Below are 20004 nucleotides of genomic sequence, written 5' to 3' on the forward strand. Positions count from 1 at the left end.
TGAGGCCCAGAGAATCAATCAATCCATCAATCGTATTTATTGAGCACTTACTGTGTGCAGAGCACTGTACTAAGCGCTTGGGAAGTCCAAGTTGGCAACATATAGAGACAGTCCCTACCCAACAGTGGGCTCACAGTCTAAAAAAGAAGAGAATAATAGTAATAATAATAATAACAATAATAATAATAATAATAATAATGGCATTTGTTAAGCGCTTACTATGTGCAGAGCACTGTTCTAGCACTTAGGGGGAATACAAAGTGATCAGGTTGTCCCAAGTGGGGCTCACAGTCTTAATCCCCATTTTACAGATGAGGTGGCTGAGGCTCAGAGAAGTTAAGTGCCTTGCCCAAGGTCACACAGCAGACATGTGGCGGAGTCGCAGTTCGAACCCATGACCTCTGACTCCAAAGCCCGTGTTCATTCCACTGAGCCACGCTGCTTATTATCAATAATAATCGTGGTATCTGTTAAGTGCTTACTACGTGCCAGGCACTGTATCAGGTGCTGGGGTAGATACAAGCAAATCGGGTTGGACACAATCCCCATTTTACAGATGAGGTAACTGAGGCCCAGAGAAGGGAAGGGATTTGCCCGAGGTCACACAGACAAGTGCGGAGGCAAGAATAGACTTGCCCAAAGTCACACAGCTGACAGGTGGTGGAGCTGGGATTTGAACCCATGACCTCCGACTCCAAAGCCCGGGCTTTTTCCACTCAGCCGTACTGCTTCTATGATGGCATTTGTTAAGCGCTTACTATGTGCTAAGCACTGTTCTCAGCGCTGGGGAGGATACAAGGTGATCAGGTTGTCCCTACCCCAGCAGTTAGAACAACGCTTGGCACATTCATTCATTCATTCAATCGTATTTATTGAGCGCTTACTGTGTGCAGAGCACTGTACTAAGCGCTTGGGAAGTACAAGTTGGCAACACATGGAGACGGTCCCTACCCAACAGTGGGCTCACAGTCTAGAAGGGGGAGACAGAGAACAAAACACAACATATTAACAAAATAAAACAAATAGAATTAACACGTAGTGCTTAACAAATACAATGATGATAATAATAATATTTTTGTGATGTCCTCTCTGGAGCACTTAATCCAGTGCTGTGCACGCAGTAAGCGCTCAATAAATTAATACCACTGGTCAATTGACCAGTGAGGACAGAATGTCTACCAACTCTGTCGTGTTACATACTCCCAAGGGCCCAGTCCAGTGCTCTGCACCCTGTGAGCGCTCAGTGCGTTCCCCATTCAATCATATATACTGAGCGCTTACGGGGCGCGGACTACCGTTGATGATGGATCATCATCATCATCAATCGTATTTATTGAGCGCTTACTGTGTGCAGAGCACTGTACTAAGCGCTTGGGAAGTACAAATTGGCAACATATAGAGACAGTCCCTACCCACCAGTGGGCTCACAGTCTAAAAGGGGGAGACAGAGAACAAAACCAAACCTACTAACCAAATAAAATAAATAGAATAGATATGTACAAGTAAAATAAATAAATACATAAATAAATAGAGTAGCAAATATGTACAAACATATATACATATATATGGGTGCAGTGGGGAAGGGAAGGAGGTAAGATGGGGGGGATGGAGGGGGGAACGAGGGTGAGGCTGAGAGCTCACCTCCTCCAGGAGGCCTTCCCAGACTGAGCCCCTTCTTTCCTCTCCCCCTCGTCCCCCTCTCCATCCCCCCGTCTTACCTCCTTCCCTTCCCCACAGCACCTGTATATATGTATATATGGTTGTACATATTTATTACTCTATTTATTTATTTATTTATTTATTTTACTTGTACATTTCTATCCTACTTATTTTATTTTGTTGGTATGTTTGGTTCAGTTCTCTGTCTCCCCCTTTTAGACTGTGAGCCCACTGTTGGGTAGGGACTGTCTCTATGTGATGCCAATTTGTACTTCCCAAGCGCTTAGTACAGTGCTCTGCACATAGTAAGCGCTCAATAAATACGATTGATTGATTGATTGATTGATTGATGATGGATGAGGTGCGACTTTGCGGTGGTTTGTTCTCGTGATTTCAAGTTGGCCGTCTTCTCTTCTCTCTCCCAGGTCGCCAACCAGGTGGTACAAGCCCTGCTGTGCCAAAAGGTAGGCCTGTTTTCTCGCTTCCTCCCGGGGGATGTTCATATTGACGGGGTCTTTGGGGCCTTATCAAAAGGGTTTTAATCAATCAATCAATCAATCAATCATATTTATCGAGCGCTTATTGTGTGCAGAGCACTGTACTTAAGCGCTTGGGAAGTCCAAGTTGGCGATGTATAGAGACGGTCCCTACCCAACAGTGGGCTCACAGTCTAGAAGATGTTTTAGTCATCATAATTGGCATATTTTCTCCCTTTATTCCCCCCTTCCCTCAGCCCCACAACATTACTCTATTTATTTATTTATTTTACTTGTACATATCTATTCTATTTATTTTATTTTGTTAGTATCAATCAATCAATCAATCAATCAATCGTATTTATTGAGCACTTACTATGTGCAGAGCACTGTACTAAGCGCTTGGGAAGTACAAATTGGCAACACATAGAGACAGTCCCTACCCAACAGTGGGCTCACAGTCTAAAAGGGGGAGACAGAGAACAGAACCAAACATACCAACAAAATAAAATAAATAGGATAGAAATGTACAAGTAAAATAAATAAATAAATAAATAAATAAATAAATAAATAAATAAATAGAGTAATAAATATGTACAATATATGTTAGTATGTTTGGTTTTGTTCTGTGTCTCCCCCTTCTAGACTGTGAGCCCACTGGTGGGTAGGGACTGTCTCTATATGTTGCCAACTTGGACTTCCCAAGCACTCAGTACAGTGCTCTGCACACAGTAAGCGCTCAATAAATGTGATGGATTGATTGATTAGGTCCAAATCCATCGTTTATTGATTTCCGTTCGTGTCCGTCTAGACCGTCAGCTCCTTGTTGTGGGCAGGGAATGTGTCTGCCAGCCCTGTTACTCTTCCAAGCGCTTAGCAGAAAACAAGCACACAATAATCATCATCATCATCATCAATCGTATTTATTGAGCGCTTACTATGTGCAGAGCACTGTACTAAGCGCTTGGCAAGTACAAATTGGCAACATATAGAGACAGTCCCTACCCAACAGTGGGCTCACAGTCTAAAAGGGGGAGACAGAGAACAAAACCAAACATACTAACAAAATAAAATAAATAGAATAGATATGTACAAATAAAATAAATAAATAAATAAACAGAGTAAAAAAAATATGTACAAACATATATACATATATACAGGTGCTGTGGGGAAGGGAAGGAGGTAAGATGGGGGGGATGGCAAATAATGGCATTTGTTAAGCGCTTACTATGTGTCAAGCACTGTTCTAAGCGCTGGGGGAGATACAAGGTGATCAGGTTGTCCCACGTGCAGCTCGCAGTCTTCATCCCCATTTTACAGATGAGGGAACTGAGGCCCAGAGAAGTGAAGTGGCTTGCCCAAGGACCCGCAGTAGACAAGTGGGCAAGAAGAGAAGCAGCCTGGCATAGTGGGCAGAGCCCAGGGCTGGGAGTCAGAAGTTATGGGTTCTAATCCTGGCCCCACCACTTGTCTTTTAGATTGTGAGCCCACTGTGGGGTAGGGACTGTCTCTATATGTTGTCAACTTGTACTTCCCAAGTGCTTAGTACAGTGCTCTGCACACAGTAAGCGCTCAATAAATACAATTGATGATGATGATGATGATGACTGTCTCTCTATGTCGCCAACTTGTACTTCCCAAGCGCTTAGTGCAGTGCTCTGCACACAGTAAGCGCTAAATAAATACGATTGATTGATTGTCTGCTGGGTGACTTCGGACAAGTCGCTTCACTTCACTTCTTGTCAGCTGTGTGACTGTGGGCAAGTCACTTCACTTCTCTGTTTCTCAGTTCCCTCATCTGTAAAATGGGGGTGAAGACTGCGAGCCCCACGTGGGACAACCTGATCACCTTGTATTCATTCATTCAGTCGTATTTATTGAGCGCTTACTGTGTGCAGAGCACTGTACTAAGCGCTTGGGAAGTCCAAGTCGGCAACATAGAGAGACGGTCCCTACTAAACAACGGGCTCACAGTCTAGAAGGGGGAGACGGACAACAAAACAAAAGATGTAGACAGGTGTCAGAATCGTCAGAACAAATAGAATTAAAGCTCTGTGCACATCATTAACAAAATAAATGGAATGGTAAATAGCTACAAGTAAAGTAAATAGAGTAATAAATCTGCACAAATATATATCCAAGTGCTGTGGGGAGGGGAAGGAGGTAAGGTGGAGGGGATGGGGAGGAGGAGAGGAAAAAGGGGGCTCAGTGTGGGAAGGCCTCTTGGAGGAGGTGAGCTCTCAGTAGGGCTTTGAAGGGAGGAAGAGGGCTTGCTTGTATCCTCCCCAGCGCTTAGGACAGTGCTTTGCACATAGTGAGTGCTTAACAAATGCTATTATTATTATTATTTTTTTTTATTATTATTTTTATTATTATTATTCTCTGGGCCTCCGTGACCTCATCTGTAAAGTGGGGATGGAGACCATGAGCCCCACGTGGGACAGGGATGGTGCCCAATCCAATTGGCTTGTAGCCACCCCAGCGCTTAGAACAGTGCCTGGCACAAAGTAAGCGCTTAACAAATACCATCAGTATTATTATCATAATTATTATTAGTAGTAATACAGTACTTGGCACCCAGTAAATGCTCAGTAAATACGGTCGCTTTCATTCATTCAATCATATTTATTGAGCGCTTACTGTGTGCAGAGCACTGTACTAAGCGCTTAATTGATCACTTGATTACTGCCTAATGCAATCAGTCCTTCAATGCTTTTGATAATAATAATAATAATTATTATAATAATGACATTTATTAAGCATTTACTGTGTGCCAAGCACTGTTCTGAGTGCTGGGGAGGTTACAAGGGGATGAGGTGGTCCCACGGGGGACTCAGAGTCTTCATCCCCATTTTCCAGATGAGGTCACTGAGGCCCAGAGAAGTGAAGTGACTTGCCCAAAGTCACACAGCTGACAATTGGCGGAGCCGGGATTTGAACCCGTGACCTCTGACTCCAAAGCCCGGGCTCTTTCCACTGAGCTACGCTGATTAATAATAATAATAATAATAATAATAATAATAGTGTTTGTTAAGCACTTACTATGTACAAAGCACCTTTCTAAGGTCTGGACTTTGTGCAGGGCTCTGAACTAAGTGTGTGGGAGAGGACAACAGAATTGGTAGACTCCATCCATGATTTTGACACCCGTCTCCATGTTTTGTTATGTTTTCTGTCTCCCCCTTCTAGTATGTGAGCCCGTTGTCGGGTAGGGACCGTCTCTAGATGTTGCCGACTTGTCCTTCCCAAGCGCTTAGTACAGTGCTCTGCACACAGTAAGCGCTCAATAATAACGATTGAATGAATGAATGAATGCCTTAAAGAATTGACAGTCTACTGTGTGCAGAGCTCTGTACTGAACGCTTGGGAGAGGACATCAGAATTAGTAGGCGCCATTCCTGCTCTCAAGGAGCTGATGGTCTACTAGGTGCAGAGCACTGTACTGAGTGCTTGGGAATACCATAGAGTTAGAGAATCAATCAATCATCAATCAATCGTATTTATTGAGCACTTACTGTGTGCAGAGCACTGGACTAAGCACTTGGGAAGTACAAGTTGGCAAAAAGCAGCAAGACTTAGTGGAAAGAACACGGGCTTGGGAGTCAGAGGTCATGGGTTCTAATCCCGGTTCCCCCACTTGTCAGCTGTGTAACTCTGGGCAAGTCACTTCACTTCTCCATGCCTCAGTGATCTCATCTGTAAAATGGGGATGAAAACTGTGAGCCCCACGTGGGACAACCTGATCACCTTGTATCCCCCCAGCGCTTAGAACAGTGCTTTGCACATAGTAAGCGCTTAACAAAACCATCATTATCATTATTATTAGAGAAGCAGCATGGCTTAGTGGAAAGAACACGGGTTTGGGAGTCAGAGGTCGTGGGTTCTAATCCCAGCTCCGCCACTTGTCAGCTGTGTGACTCTGGGCAAGTCACTTAACTTCTCCGTGCCTCAGTTACCTCATCTGTAAAATGGGGATGAAGACTGTGATCCCCACGTGGGACAAGCTGATCACCTTGTATCTCCCCCAGCTTACTCAATAGTAAGCGCTCAATAGATATGATTGAATATAATAATAATGATGGTGTTTATTAAGCGCTATGTGCAAACACTGTTCTAAGCACTGAATTGAATGAATGGATAATAATAATATTTATGGCATTTGTTAAATACTTACTGTGTGCCAGGCACTGTTCTAAGCACTGGAATAGATACAAGATAATCAGGTTGGACACAGTCCCTGTCCCATTTGGGGCTCACAGGCTTCTTTCCCATTTTACAGATGAGGGAACTGAGGCCCAGAGAAGTGACGTGACTTGCCCAAGGTCACCCAGCAGATGAGTGGCAGAGCCGGGATTAGAACCCAGGTCCTTCTGATGCCCAGACCCGAGCTCTGTCCACTAGCCAACCCTGCTTCTCTTCTAGTCCCACTCTTCCACTTGTCTGCTGTGTGACCTTGGGTGAGTCACTTCACTTCTCTAGGCCTCGGTTTCCTCAGCTGTAAGATGGGGAATCAGTGTCGGTTCTCCCTCCTATTGGAGAAGCAGAGGGGCTCAGTGGAAAGAGGCCGGGCTTTGGAGTCAGAGGTCATGGGTTCAAATCCCAGCTCCACCAATTGTCAGCTGTGTGACTTTGGGCAAGTCACTTAACCTCTCTGTGCCTCAGTTCCCTCATCTGTAAAATGGGGATTAAGACTGTGAGCCCCACGTGGGACAACCTGATCACCTTGTAACCTCCCCAGCGCTTAGAACAGTGCTTTGCACATAGTAAGTGCTTAATAAATGCCATTATTATTAGTTAGCCTGTGAGTCCCGTGGAGGACAGGGACTGTGCCCAGCCTGATTAACTTATATCTACCCCAGCGCTTAGAAAAGGGTTTTACACATAGTAAGCGTTTAACAAAAACCATAAAATAGTGTCTTTCAAAAGTCGGTGAATGCATGCAATCATATTTATTGAGCGCTTACTGTGTGTACTAAGCGTTTGGGAAGTGCAAGTTGGTAACATATAGAGAAGGTCCCTACCCAATAGCGGGCTCACAGTCTAGAAGTGGGAGACAGACAACAAAACAACACATATCAACAAAATAAAATACTTATTGAGCACTTACCATCATCATCATCATCATCAATCGTATTTATTGAGCGCTTACTATGTGCAGAGCACTGTACTAAGCGCTTGGGAAGTACAAATTGGCAACATATAGAGACAGTCCCTACCCAACAGTGGGCTCACAGTCTAAAAGGGGGAGACAGAGAACAAAACCAAACATACTAACAAAATAAAATAAATAGAATAGATATGTACAAATAAAATATATAAATAAATAGAGTAATAAATATGTACAAACATATATACATATATACAGTATAAATAAATAAATAGAGTAATAAATATGTACAAACATATATACATATATACAGATGTACCGTATGCACAATACTGTACTAGCCAGCTGGGAGAGGGCAATACAACAACAAACAGACACGTTCCCTGCCCACAAGGAGCTGACAGTCTAGAGGGGGAGACAGACATTAAGAGAAATAAATAAAATAGATGTGGAAATAAGCAGTGCGGGGCTGGGAAAGGGGAGGAATAAAGGGAGAGAGTCAGGGTGACGCCGAAAGGCGTGGGAGAAGAGGAAAGGGGGACTTAATCAGGGAAGGCCTCTGGGAGGACGTGAGACCTCGATAAGGCTTTGAAAGGGGGGGAGAGTCATTGTCTGTCAGATCTCATCATCATCATCATCATCAATCGTATTTATTGAGTGCTTACTATGTGCAGAGCACTGTACTAAGCGCTTGGGAAGTACAAATTGGCAACATATAGAGACAGTCTTAACAGTGCTCAGCGCTTAGAACAGTGCTTTGCACATAGTAAGCGCTTAATAAATTGCCATTATCATTATTATTATTATTATTTTGTTGTCTGTCTCCCCCTTCTAGACTGTAAGCCCATTGTTGGGTCGGGACCGTCTCTATATGTTGCCAAATTGTACTTCCCAAGCGCTTAGTCCAGTGCTCTGAACACAGTAAGCGCTCAATAAATATAATTGAATTAGTGAATGAATTAATATGAGGAGCGAGGGCGTCCCAGACGACAGCACCGTGTTGGAATTACACCGTTCCCACCATCTGCGTCACCAAAGTTAGTGGCTAAATTACCTCATTCATTCATTCATTCAATCGTATTTATTGAGCGCTTACTGTGTGCAGAGTACTAGACTAAGCGCTTGGGAAGTACAGGTTGGCAATGATGATGATGGCATTTATTAAGCGCTTACTACGTGCAAAGCACTGTTCTAAGCGCTGGGGAGGTTACAAGGTGATCAGGTTGTCCCACGGGGGGCTCACAGTCTTCATCCCCATTTTACAGATGAGGGAACTGAGGCACAGAGAAGTTAAGTGACTTGCCCAAAGTCACACAGCTGACATTTGGCAGAGCCGGGATTTGAACCCCTGACCTCCGACTCCAAAGCCCGGGCTCTTTCCACTGAGCCATGCTGCTTCTCTGAGATCATGGGTTCAAATGATCCCAATATTCATTGGCAATGTATATATTGCCAATATACATATATATATGTATATATGTATATATATATATACATATATACCTTGTTTTCTCAAAATGAGTTTCCCAAAATGAAACCCAGAAATTCCAAAAGAGTTTATACAGCTCACGAGATTCCCCCTCTACTGAATAACAAAAAAAAGTTATCATTCACGTGAGCCATCTTAAAAAATTGCCATTATTCACGTGAACCGTACTCTACGATTGCTTTTGTGGACAGAGCGAAGGAGTGGGAGAAAGGGGAGGCGAAGCAAATCCACACGATGTTCTTGGAATTTGTAATTCCGAAGAATCCAATCCCGTATTAATGCGTTTCTGAGCTCAAGGATATTTTTTAACCGAGGCTCCTTTGTTCAGGCTAATCCGATCAGACCTGATAGCGGGCCCGAGAATGCTTTGATCGGATTGATTTCTGGGGGCTTTGAACATGACGAATGTTTTGCTTAATAGGCCCGAAATCTAATCGGCCATGCCGTTAAGCATCTTCTAGGCTCGGCGGCCTTTCCTCACGGCTCCTTTCCGCTGTGTTTGTCGGCCGCAGGATCTGAGGAAAAAATGTGTCAAGCTGAAAGCCAGGGTGTTGGATCTGGAAGAACAGAATCGGGCGTTGAGCGTGCTTCTGCAACAGAGAATCAGGCCGGCCTGTGATCTCCTCCTGCAGGTACTGTCCCGGGGATGTATACCTTGCCCCTGTAACTGTATTGAATAATAATAATAATAATAATAATAATAATAATAGCATTTGTTAAGTGCTTACTTTGTGTAAAGCCCTGTTCTGTGCGCTGGAGGGGAATACAAGGTGATCAGGTTGCCCCCCGTGGGGCTCACAGTCTTCATCCCCATTTTCCAGAAGAGGTCACTGAGGCCCAGAGAAGCGAAGCGACTCGCCCAAAGTCACCCAGCTGACAAGTGGCAGAGCCGGGATTAGAACCCATGACCTCTGGCTCCCAAGCCCAGGCTCTTTCCACTGAGCCCCGCTGCTTCTCTGAAAGCAGCGTAACCTCTTCGAAGGCACCGCGGAATCTTGACGGGAAGCTAGGGAGGTGAGAGGGAAAACTTTTTCGTTCATTCGGTCATATTTATTGAGCAGAGCACTGTACTAAGCGCTTGGGCATTCAGTAGTGTTTATCGAGCAGAGGAATGGGATGGGATGGAAGAACAACAAACAGACACGTTCTCTGCCCACGAAGAGCTGACAGTCTAGAGGGGGAGACAGACGTCAATCGAAATTACTAATTAAAATGACAGATGTGGACATAAGTGGGAAATTTCCCAGCTGGGATGGGGGGGATGAAGAAAGGGAATAAATCGGGGTGACGCAGAAGGGATTGGGAGAAGAGGAAAGAAGGGCGCAGTCAGGGAAGGCTTCTTGGAGGAGATCAATAAGGATTTGAAGGCGGGGGGAGTCATCGTCTGGAGGATTTGAGGAGGGATTCCTGGGGTGGGATCCCTTTGAAACGGGAATGATTCCATGGATGAAGCTGTTCATTCATTCCTTCATTCAATCACGTTTGTTGAGCACTTACTGTGTGCAGAGCACTGGACTAAGCGCTCGGGAAGTACAAATCATCAACATATAGAGATGGGCCCTACCCAACAACGGGCTCACAGTCTAGAAGGCCATTCACACGGGGGAGAGGTGTCTGAGATATAAAGGTATGTGAAAATAATTTTCCTTTTTGTTAAATTTATGAAGGTAGGTGAAAATAATTTTCCTTTTTGTTAAGCGCTTTCTGGGTGTCGAGAGTGCTCATCCCAGCTAGACTATTCATCCGCTGTGCGATCTTGGGAAAGTCATTTCAGTTCCGTGGGCCTCAGTTGCCTCTTCTATAAAATGGGGTTGAATAATAATGATAATAATAATAATTGTGGTATTTGATAGACACATCCTATGTGCGTGGGCCCGTACTCGGGTAGATACAAACTCACTGGGTCCCTGTCCCACATGGGGCTCATGGCCTTAATCCCCATTTTGCAGGTGAGAGAAATGGGGTCCAGAGAAGTGAAGTGACTTGCCCAAGGTCACACAGCTGACAAGCACTAGAGCCAGAATTAGAACCCAGGACCCTCTGACTCTCACCCGGGATCTAGCCACTGGGCTGCCCTTCTTTCTTGTATAGAAAGCGATCCTTTGTCTTGGAAGAAGGCAACACTGAGGGTGTCGTTCACATCTGAGCGCCTGTGCGGCTGAGAAGGCAGCGTGGCTCAGTGGCAAGAGCCCGGGCTTGCGAGTCGGAGGTCGTGGGTTCTAATCCCACCTCCGCCACTTGTCTGCTGTGTGACTTTGGGCAAGTCACTTCACTTCTCTGGGCCTCAGTTCCCTCATCTGGAAAATGGGGGTGAAGCCTGTAAGCCCCACATGAGACCCCCTGATGACCTTGTATCTACCCCGGCGCTTAGAGCAGTGCTTGGCACATAGTAAGCGCTTAACAAATACCTTTATTACTCTCTGTGCTTCAGTTCCTCATCTGTAAACTGGGGATCATCATCAATAGTATTTATTGAGCGCTTACTGTGTGCAGAGCACTGTACTAAGCACTTAGGATGGAGACTGGGAGCCCCACATAATAATAATAATGATAATGGCATTTATTAAGCACGTACTTTGTGCAAAGCACTGGTCTAAGCACTGGGGAGGTTACAAGGTAATCAGGTTGTCCCATGGGGGGCTCACAGTCTTCATCCCCCTTTTACAGATGAGGTAACTGAGGCCCAGAGAAGTTAAGTGACTTCCCCAAAGTCACACAGCTGACAAGGGATGGAGCTGGGATTTGAACCCGTGAGCTCTGACTCCAAATAATAATAATAATGATGATGGCATTTGTTAAGCACTTACTATATGCAAAGCACTGTTCTAAGCACTGGAGAGGTTACAAGGTGATCAGTTTGTCCCACAGGGGGCTCACAGTCTTCATCCCCATTTTACAGATGAGGGAACTGAGGCACAGAGAAGTGAAGTGACTTGCCCGAAGTCACACAGCTGACAAGTGGCGGGGCTGGGATTTGAACCCACGACCTCTGACTCCGAAGCCCGGGCTCTTTCCACTGAGCAACACTTCTTCTCCACATGAGACAGGGATTGTGTCCAACCCGATTTGCTTGTATCCACCCCAGCACTTAGTACAGTGCCTGGTACATAGTAAGCACTTAACAAACATCATTATTATTATTATTCTTTGGGCCTCAGTTCCCTCATCTGTCAAAGGGGATTAAGATTGTGAGCCCCATGTGGGACAGGGACTCTGTCCAACCTGATTAACTCATATCTACCCCAACGCTTAGTACAGTGCCTGACACAGAGTAAGCGCTTAAAATATAAAGGACTTATCCCAGTCCTAAGTAATAATGATAATAATAATAATAATGATAATAATAATGATGGCATTTGTTAAGCACTTACTATGTGCAAAGCACTGTCCTAAGTGCTGGGGAGGATACAAGGTAATCAGGTTGCCCCACGGGGGGCTCATAGTATTCATCCCCATTTTACAGATGAGGGAACTGAGGCCCAGAGAAGTGAAGTGACTTACCCAAGGTCACACAACTGACTATTGGCGGAGCCGGGATTTGAACCCATGACCTCTGACTCCCAAGCCCATGCTCTTTCCATTGAGCCACGCTGCTTCTCAAGTACAGCGTCTGATGCATAGTAAGAGCTTAAAATATAAAGTATCTACCCCAGCCCTTAGTACAGTACTTCCCAAGCGCTTAGTACAGTGCTCTGCACACAGTAAGCGCTCAATAAATACAATTGAATGAATTAATTAATGAATACAGTACCAGCGCTTAAAAATAAACGCAAAAGCAGAGTTGGTAAACATCTTCCCTCCCTACGAAGTGATTGATTGATTAATCAGTTGGACTCAAATATCAGATTGGCCTGAAATCGGCAGAACGATCGTTCAACCTATTAATCAACGGAATCATTCATTCAATCACATTTATTGAGCGCTTACTGTGTGCTGAGCGCTGGTCTGAGCTCTTACCATGTGCCCATCTCCGTGCGATCAAGGAGCGGGGTTAAGAAAGGAATTCTACATGTACAGCCTTCTGAATTAATAATAATAATAATAATAATGGCATTTATTAAGCACTTACTATGTGCAAAGCACTGTTCTAAGCACTGGGGAGGTTACAAAGTGATCCAGTTGTCCCCCGGGGGGCTCACAGTCTTCATCCCCTTTTTACAGATGAGGCAACTGAGGCCCAGAGAAGTTAAGTGACTTGCCCAAAGTCACGCAGCTGACAATTGGCAGAGCCGGGATTTGAACCCATGACCCCTGACTCCAAAGCCCGGGCTCTTTCCAGTGAGCCACACTGCTTCTCCTCATTAAGATGTCTTATTCCTCAGAACCTCCAGAAAATCACAAAGAGTTCAGCTCTCTTCCTCCCTTGGATCGATCGCTCTGGGCGATCTGAAAATAACAAAAATAATAATGTTATTTATTATTAATAATAATAATGATAATAATTGCATTTATTAAGCACTTACTATGTGCAAAGCACTGTTCTAAGCGCTGGGGAGGTTACAAGGTGATTAGGTTGTCCCACGGGGGGCTCACAGTCTTAATCCCCGTTTTACAGATGAGGGAACTGAGGCCCAGAGAAGTTAAGTGACTTGCCCAAAGTCACACAGCTGACAATTGGCAGAGCCGGGATTTGAACCCATGACCCCTGACTCCAAAGCCCGGGCTCTTTCCACTGAGCCATGCTGCTTCTCCTAATTAAGATGTCTTATTCCTCAGAACCTCCAGGAAATCACAAAGAGTTCAGCTCTCTTCCTCCCTTGGATCGATCGCTCTGGGCGATCGGAAAATAATAATAATAATAATAATAAATAATAATAATGTTATTAATTAATAATAATAATAATTGCATTTATTAAGCACCTACTATGTGCAAAGCGCTGTTATGCATTTATTAAGCACTTACTATGTGCAAAGCACTGTTCTAAGTACTGGGGAGGATACAAGGTGATCAGGTTGTCCCACGTGGGGCTCACAGTCATCCTCACCATTTTACAGATGAGGGAACTGAGGCTTCGAGAAGTGAAGTGACTTGCCCAACGTCACACAGCAGACATGTGGCAGAGCCGGGATTCGAACCCATGACCTCTGAATCCAAAGCCCGGGCTCTTTCCACTGAGCCACGCTGCTTTAAGCACTTACTACTTGCAAAGCAGTGTTTTAAAATAATATAAGATCCTGATTCACTGGGGGGAAAACCATGGATGTGAAGGAAGAAGGAGGCTGCCCCCCGCCACCCCTGCCTTGCTGATTTTTGGGGTCTCTGAGAATTATCAGTTAATTTGGGGGCCTAAATTTATCACGCGCTTAGTACAGTGCTCTGCACACAGTAAGCGCTCAATAAATACAATTGATAATCACTGAAGACTTCGACCCCAGGTTATGGCGGGGATTCAATAAATACGGACTTTCTCCGTTTATTGGAGAAGCAGCGTGGCTCAGTGGAAAGAGCCCGGGCTTGGGAGCCAGAGGTCATGGGTTCTAATCCCGGCTCCGCCACTTGTCAGCTGTGTGACTTTGGGCGAGTCATTTCACTTCCAGCGCTTAGAACAGTGCTCTGCACATAGTAAGCGCTTAACAAATGCCATTGTTATTATTATTATTCTCTGGGCCTCAGTGACTGCATCTGCCAAATGGAGATGAAGACTGTCTGTTTGAAGACTTGTCTGTTTGATGACCTTGGTCAAGACACTTCACTTCTCTGTGCCTCAGTTCCCTCATCTGGAAAATGGGGATGAAGACTGTGAGCCCCACGAGGGACAACCTGATCACCTTGTATCCCCCACCCCGCCAGCGCTAAGTACAGTGCTTGGCACATAGTAAGTGCTAAACAAATGTCATCATTATCATTATTAGGGATATTAGGGATTATTATTGTTATCATTATTATCATTATCATTATTATTATTATTAGGGAAGCAGTGTGGCTCAGTGGAAAGAGCCCGGGCTTTGGAGTCAGAGGTCATGGGTTCGAATCCCAGCTCTGCCACTTTTCAGCTGTGTGACTTTGGGCAAGTCGCTTCACTTCTCCGTGCCTCAGTTCCCTCATCTGTAAAATGGGGATTGACTGTGAGCCCCCCGTGGGACAACCTGATCACCTTGTAACCTCCCCAGCACATAGTAAGCGCTTAGTAAATGCCATTATTATTATTATTATTTTTATTATTATTCCAGTACTTAGCTTAGCAAGTTGTTGCCAACTTGTACTTCTCAATAATAATAATAATAATAATAATGTTGGTATTTGTTAAGCGCTTACTATGTGCAAAGCACTGTTCTAAGCGCTGGGGTAGATACAAGGTAATCAGGTTGTCCCACGTGGGGCTCACAGTCTTCATCCCCATTTTACAGATGAGGGAACTGAGGCCCAGAGAAGGTAAGTGACTTCCCCAAAGTCACACAGCTGACAAGTGGCAGAGCCGGGATTTGAACCCACGACCTCTTGACTCCAAAGCCCGGGCTCTTTCCACTGAGCCACGCTGCTTCCCAAGCGCTTAGTCCAGTGCTCTGCACACAGTAAGCGCTCAATAAATACGATTGATTGATTGATTAGCATGGTGCTTGGCACATAGTAAGTGCTTAACAAATACCATTATTATTATTCATTCTCTCATTCGCTCATTCAGTTCATTCAATCATATTTATCGAGTGCTTGCTGTGTGCAGAGCACTGGACTAAGCGCTTGGAAAGTACAATTCAGCGACAGATAGAGACGGTCCCTACCCACCAACGGGTTCACGGTCTAGAAAGGGGGTGACATCAAAACTAATAATAATAATAATAATAATAATAATAATAGTATTTGTTAAGCACTTACTATGTGCAAAGCACTGTTCTAAGCGCTGGGGAGATTGCAAGGTGATCAGGTTGTCCCATGGGGGGGCTCACAGTTTTAATCCCCATTATACAGATGAGGCAATTGAGGCACAGGGAAGTGAAGTGACTTGCCCAAAGTCACACAGCTGACAGTTGGCAGAGCCAGGATTTGAACCCATGACCTCTAACTCCAAAGCCCGCGCTCTTTCCACTGAGCCAAGCTGCTTCCCTGATAAAATAATAAAAATAAAAAGGCATCAATAGAAATAAACAGAATGATAGATATAAACACATCAAAACAAGTAAACAGGCATCAATAGAAATAAATGGAATTATAAATAAAGACACATCAAAACAAGTAAACAGGCACCAATAGAAATAAATGGAATTATAGATATATGTACACATCAAAACAAGTAAACAGGCACTGATATAAATAAATGGAATTATAGAGTCATTCATTCATTCATATTTATTGAGTGATTAAGAGAAGCAGTGTGACTCAGTGGGAAGAGCCCGGGGTTGGGAGTCAGAGGCTGTGGGTTCTAATCCCGGCTCCACCACTGATCAGCTGGGTGACTTTGGGCAAGTCACTTGACTTCTCTGGGCCTCAATGATGTCATCTGTAAAATGGGGGTGAAGACTGTGAGCCCCACGGGGGACAACCTAATCACCTTGTGTCTACCCCAGCTCTTAGAACAGTGCTTGGCTCACAGTAAGCACTTAACAAATGCCATTACTATTATTCTTATTATTATTATTGCAGAGCACCATACTAGGCACTTGGGAGAGGACAATAGAACCATAAATTATAAATTTCTCCCCCTCTAGACTGTGCAAAGATTATAGAACCATAAACCGTGGCTCAGTGGGAAGAGCACGGGGCTCTGGAGTCAAAGGCCACGGGTTCAAATCCCGTCTCCGACCATTGCCAGCTGTGTGACCTTGGGCAAGTCACTTAATAATAATAATAATAATAAAAGAACAGTGCTTTGCACATAGTAAGCGCTTAATAAATGCCATCATTATTATTAATGATGGCACTTATTAAGCGCTTACTAAGTGCAAAGCACTGTTCTGAGCGCCGGGGAGGTTACAAGGTGATGAGGTTGTCCCACGGGGGGCTCGCAGTCTTAATCCCCATTTTTTAGAGAAGCAGCGTGGCTCAGTGGAAAGAGCCCGGGCTTTGGAGTCCGAGGTCGTGGGTTCAAATCCCGGCTCCGCCACTTGTCAGCTGGGTGACTTTGGGCAAGTCACTTCACTTCTCTGGGCCTCAGTTCCCTCATCTGGAAAATGGGGATGAATCCTGTGAGCCCTACGTGGGACAACCTGATCACCTTGTACCTCCCCAGCGCTTAGAACAGTGTTTTACACATAGTAAGCGCTTAATAAATGCCATTATTATTATTATGAATAAATACATTTCCTGCTATTTTATTTGTACATATTTATTCTATTTATTTTATTTTGTTAATATGTTTTGTTTTGTTGTCTGTCTCCCCCTTCTAGACTGTGAGCCTGCTGTTGGGTAGGGACCGTCTCTGTATGCTGCCAACTTTTGCTTCCCAATAATAATAATAATAATGATGGTATTTGTTAAGCGCTTACTACGTGGAAAGCACTGTTCTAAGCACTGGGAGATACAAGGTGATCAGGTTGTCCCACGTGGGGCTCACAGTCTTCATCCCCATTTTACAGATGAGGTAACTGAGGCACAGAGAAGTTAAGTGACTTGCCCAAAGTCACACAGCTGACAATTGGCGGAGCCAGGATTTGAACCCGTGACCTCTGACTCCAAAGCCCGGGCTCTTCCCACTGAGCCACACTGTTTCCCAAGCGCTTGGTACAGTGCTCTGCACACAGTAAGCGCTCAGTTAATACGATTGAATGAATGAATGACAATATAACAGTAAACATACACATCCCCTGCCCACAACGAGCTCACAGCCTAGAGGGGGAGAAAACATTAATATAAAGGAAAAAATAAATAAATCATACTTATTGAGCGCTTACTGTGTGCAAAGAACTATACTAAGCACTTGGGAGAGGACAATAGAACCATAAATAGATACATTTCCTGCCCGCAAAGAGCTCACAGTCTAGAGGGGGAGAAAGGCATTAATATATATAAGAAAATTAATATATCATATTTATTAGACATACGGTATGCAAAGCACTATTCTAAGCACTTGGTCAGTGGGGCTTAGTAGATAGAGCCCAGGCTTGGGAGTCAGAGGTCGTGGGTTCTAATCCCAACTCCACTACTTCAATCGTATTTATTGAGCGCTTACTACTTGTCAGCTGTGTGACCTTGGACAAGTCACTTCACTTCTCTGGGCCTCATCTGGAAAATGGGGATGAAGACTGTGAGCCCCACATGGGATAACCTGATCACCTTGCATCCCCCCAGCGCTTAGAACAGTGCTTCGTACATAGTAAACACTCAACAAATACCATTATTATTATTATTATTATTATTATTATTATTATTATTCTCTGGGCTTCAGTTACCTCATCTGAGAAGCAGCATGGCTCAGTGGCGAGAGCCTGGTCTTTGGAGTCACAGTTCATGGGTTCAAATCCTGGCTCCGCCAACTGTCAGCTGTGTGACTTTGGGCAAGTCACTTCACTTCTCTGGGCCTCAGTTCCCTCATCTGGAAAATGGGGATGAAGACTGGGAGCCCCCGTGGGACAACCTGATGACCTTGTAACCTCCCCAGTGCCTAGAACAGTGCTTTGCACATAGTAAGCACTCAACAAATACCATCATTGTTATTATTGTTATTATTATTCTCCTGGGCCTCAGTTACCTCATCTGTAAAATGGGGATTAAGAAGGTGAGCCTCACGTGATACCATCATCATCTGCCGTGTGATCTTGGGCAAGTCACTTAACTTCTCTGGGCCTCAGTTACATCATCTGTAAAATGGGGATTAAGACTGTGAGCCCCACGTGGGACAACCTGATCACCCTGTATCCTCCCCAGCGCTTAGAACAGTGCTTTGCACATAGTAAGTGCTTAACAAATGCCAATTATTATTATTATTTTCATTCTTATTATTATTATTACTACCATTATTAATCCTTCACACCCCTCAAATGTGCCCGCCAGATTTACTCTCTGCCAAATACTGTGCTCAGCGCTGGGGCAGATTCGGGATAATCGATTTGGACACATTCTAGACTGTGAGCCCGTTGTTGCGTAGGGACCGTCTCTATATGTTGCCAACTTTTACTCCCCAAGCACTTAGTCCAGTGCTCTGCACACAGTAAGCGCTCAATAAATACGATTGAATGACTGAATGAATGAATCAATCAATCAATCGTATTTATTGAGTGCTTACTGTGTGCAGAGCACTGTACTAAGCGCTTGGGAAGTCCAAGTTGGCAACATATAGAGACGGTCCCTACCCAACAGTGGGCTCACAGTCTAAAAGGGGGAGACAGAGAACAAAACCAAACATACTAACAAAATCAAATAAATAGAATAGACATGTACAAGTAAAATAAAGAAATAAATAGAGTAATAAATCTGTACAAACATATATCCATATATACAGGTGCTGTGGGGAAGGGAAGGAGGTAAGATGGGGGGATGGAGAGGGGGACGAGGGGGAGGGGGAATGAATGAATGAATGAATGAATGAATGAATGAATGAATGAATGAATGAGGGGAGCCCAATGGAAGAGGGAGACCAAACAGGCATTTAAACCCCATTTTTCAGAAGAGGAAACTGACGCACGGAAAAGTGAAGAGACTTGTGCAAGGTCGCAAGGCAGGCAAGCAGCGCAGCCGAGATTAGAACCCAGAGCTTCTTTTTTGTTCTTTTTCCTTCTTTCATGGTATTTGTTAAGAGAGACGATGACTCTCCCAACTTTCAAAGCCTTTTTGAAGGCCCATCTCCTCCAGGAGGCCTTCCCTGATAAAGCCCCCGCCTTTCCTCTTCTCCCACTCCCTTCTGCGTCACTCTGACTCGCTCCCTTCCTTCATTCCCTCCTCCTAACCCCAGGGCGCTTATGTTTATATCTGTCATTTATTCATTTATTTAAGTATATCAATGTCTGTCTCCACCTCTAGATTGTGAACTCGTTGTGGGCAGGGAATGGGTCCGTCTATTGTTCTGTTTTCCTCTCCCAAGTGCTTAGTACAGTGCTCTGCACACAGTAAGCATTCAATGAATATGAAATGAATAAATGAATGAATGACTATGCCATCACTAATTATAAGAGCAAGGGCTTTGGAGTCAGCAGTCATAATAATAATAATGATAATAATGGTATTTATTAAGTGCTTACTATGTGCAAAGCACTGTTCTAAGCGCTGGGGGAATGCAAGGTAATCAGGTTATCCCACAGGGGGTTCACAGTCTTAATCCCCATTTTACAGATGAGGTAACTGAGGCACAGAGAAGTTAAGTAACTTGCCCAAAGTCACACAGCTGACAGTTGGCGGAGCCGGG

At 44.4% G+C, this 20004-nt stretch overlaps 1 protein-coding gene across 1 annotated transcript in view; it reads left to right on the forward strand.

Annotated features, from left to right (window-relative positions):
• Nucleotides 1-20004, forward strand: part of NCKAP5 (NCK associated protein 5) — a 116978-nt gene that overhangs the window by 76503 nt on the left and 20471 nt on the right. Inside the window, exons 4-5 of the mRNA XM_038753446.1 lie at nt 2085-2123; nt 9244-9363. Coding sequence (XP_038609374.1) covers nt 2085-2123; nt 9244-9363 — 159 coding nt within the window. The remainder of the gene's footprint in view (nt 1-2084; nt 2124-9243; nt 9364-20004) is intronic.

The sequence above is a fragment of the Tachyglossus aculeatus genome, chromosome 1 (assembly GCF_015852505.1).
Source record: "Tachyglossus aculeatus isolate mTacAcu1 chromosome 1, mTacAcu1.pri, whole genome shotgun sequence".
NCBI lineage: Eukaryota > Metazoa > Chordata > Mammalia > Monotremata > Tachyglossidae > Tachyglossus > Tachyglossus aculeatus.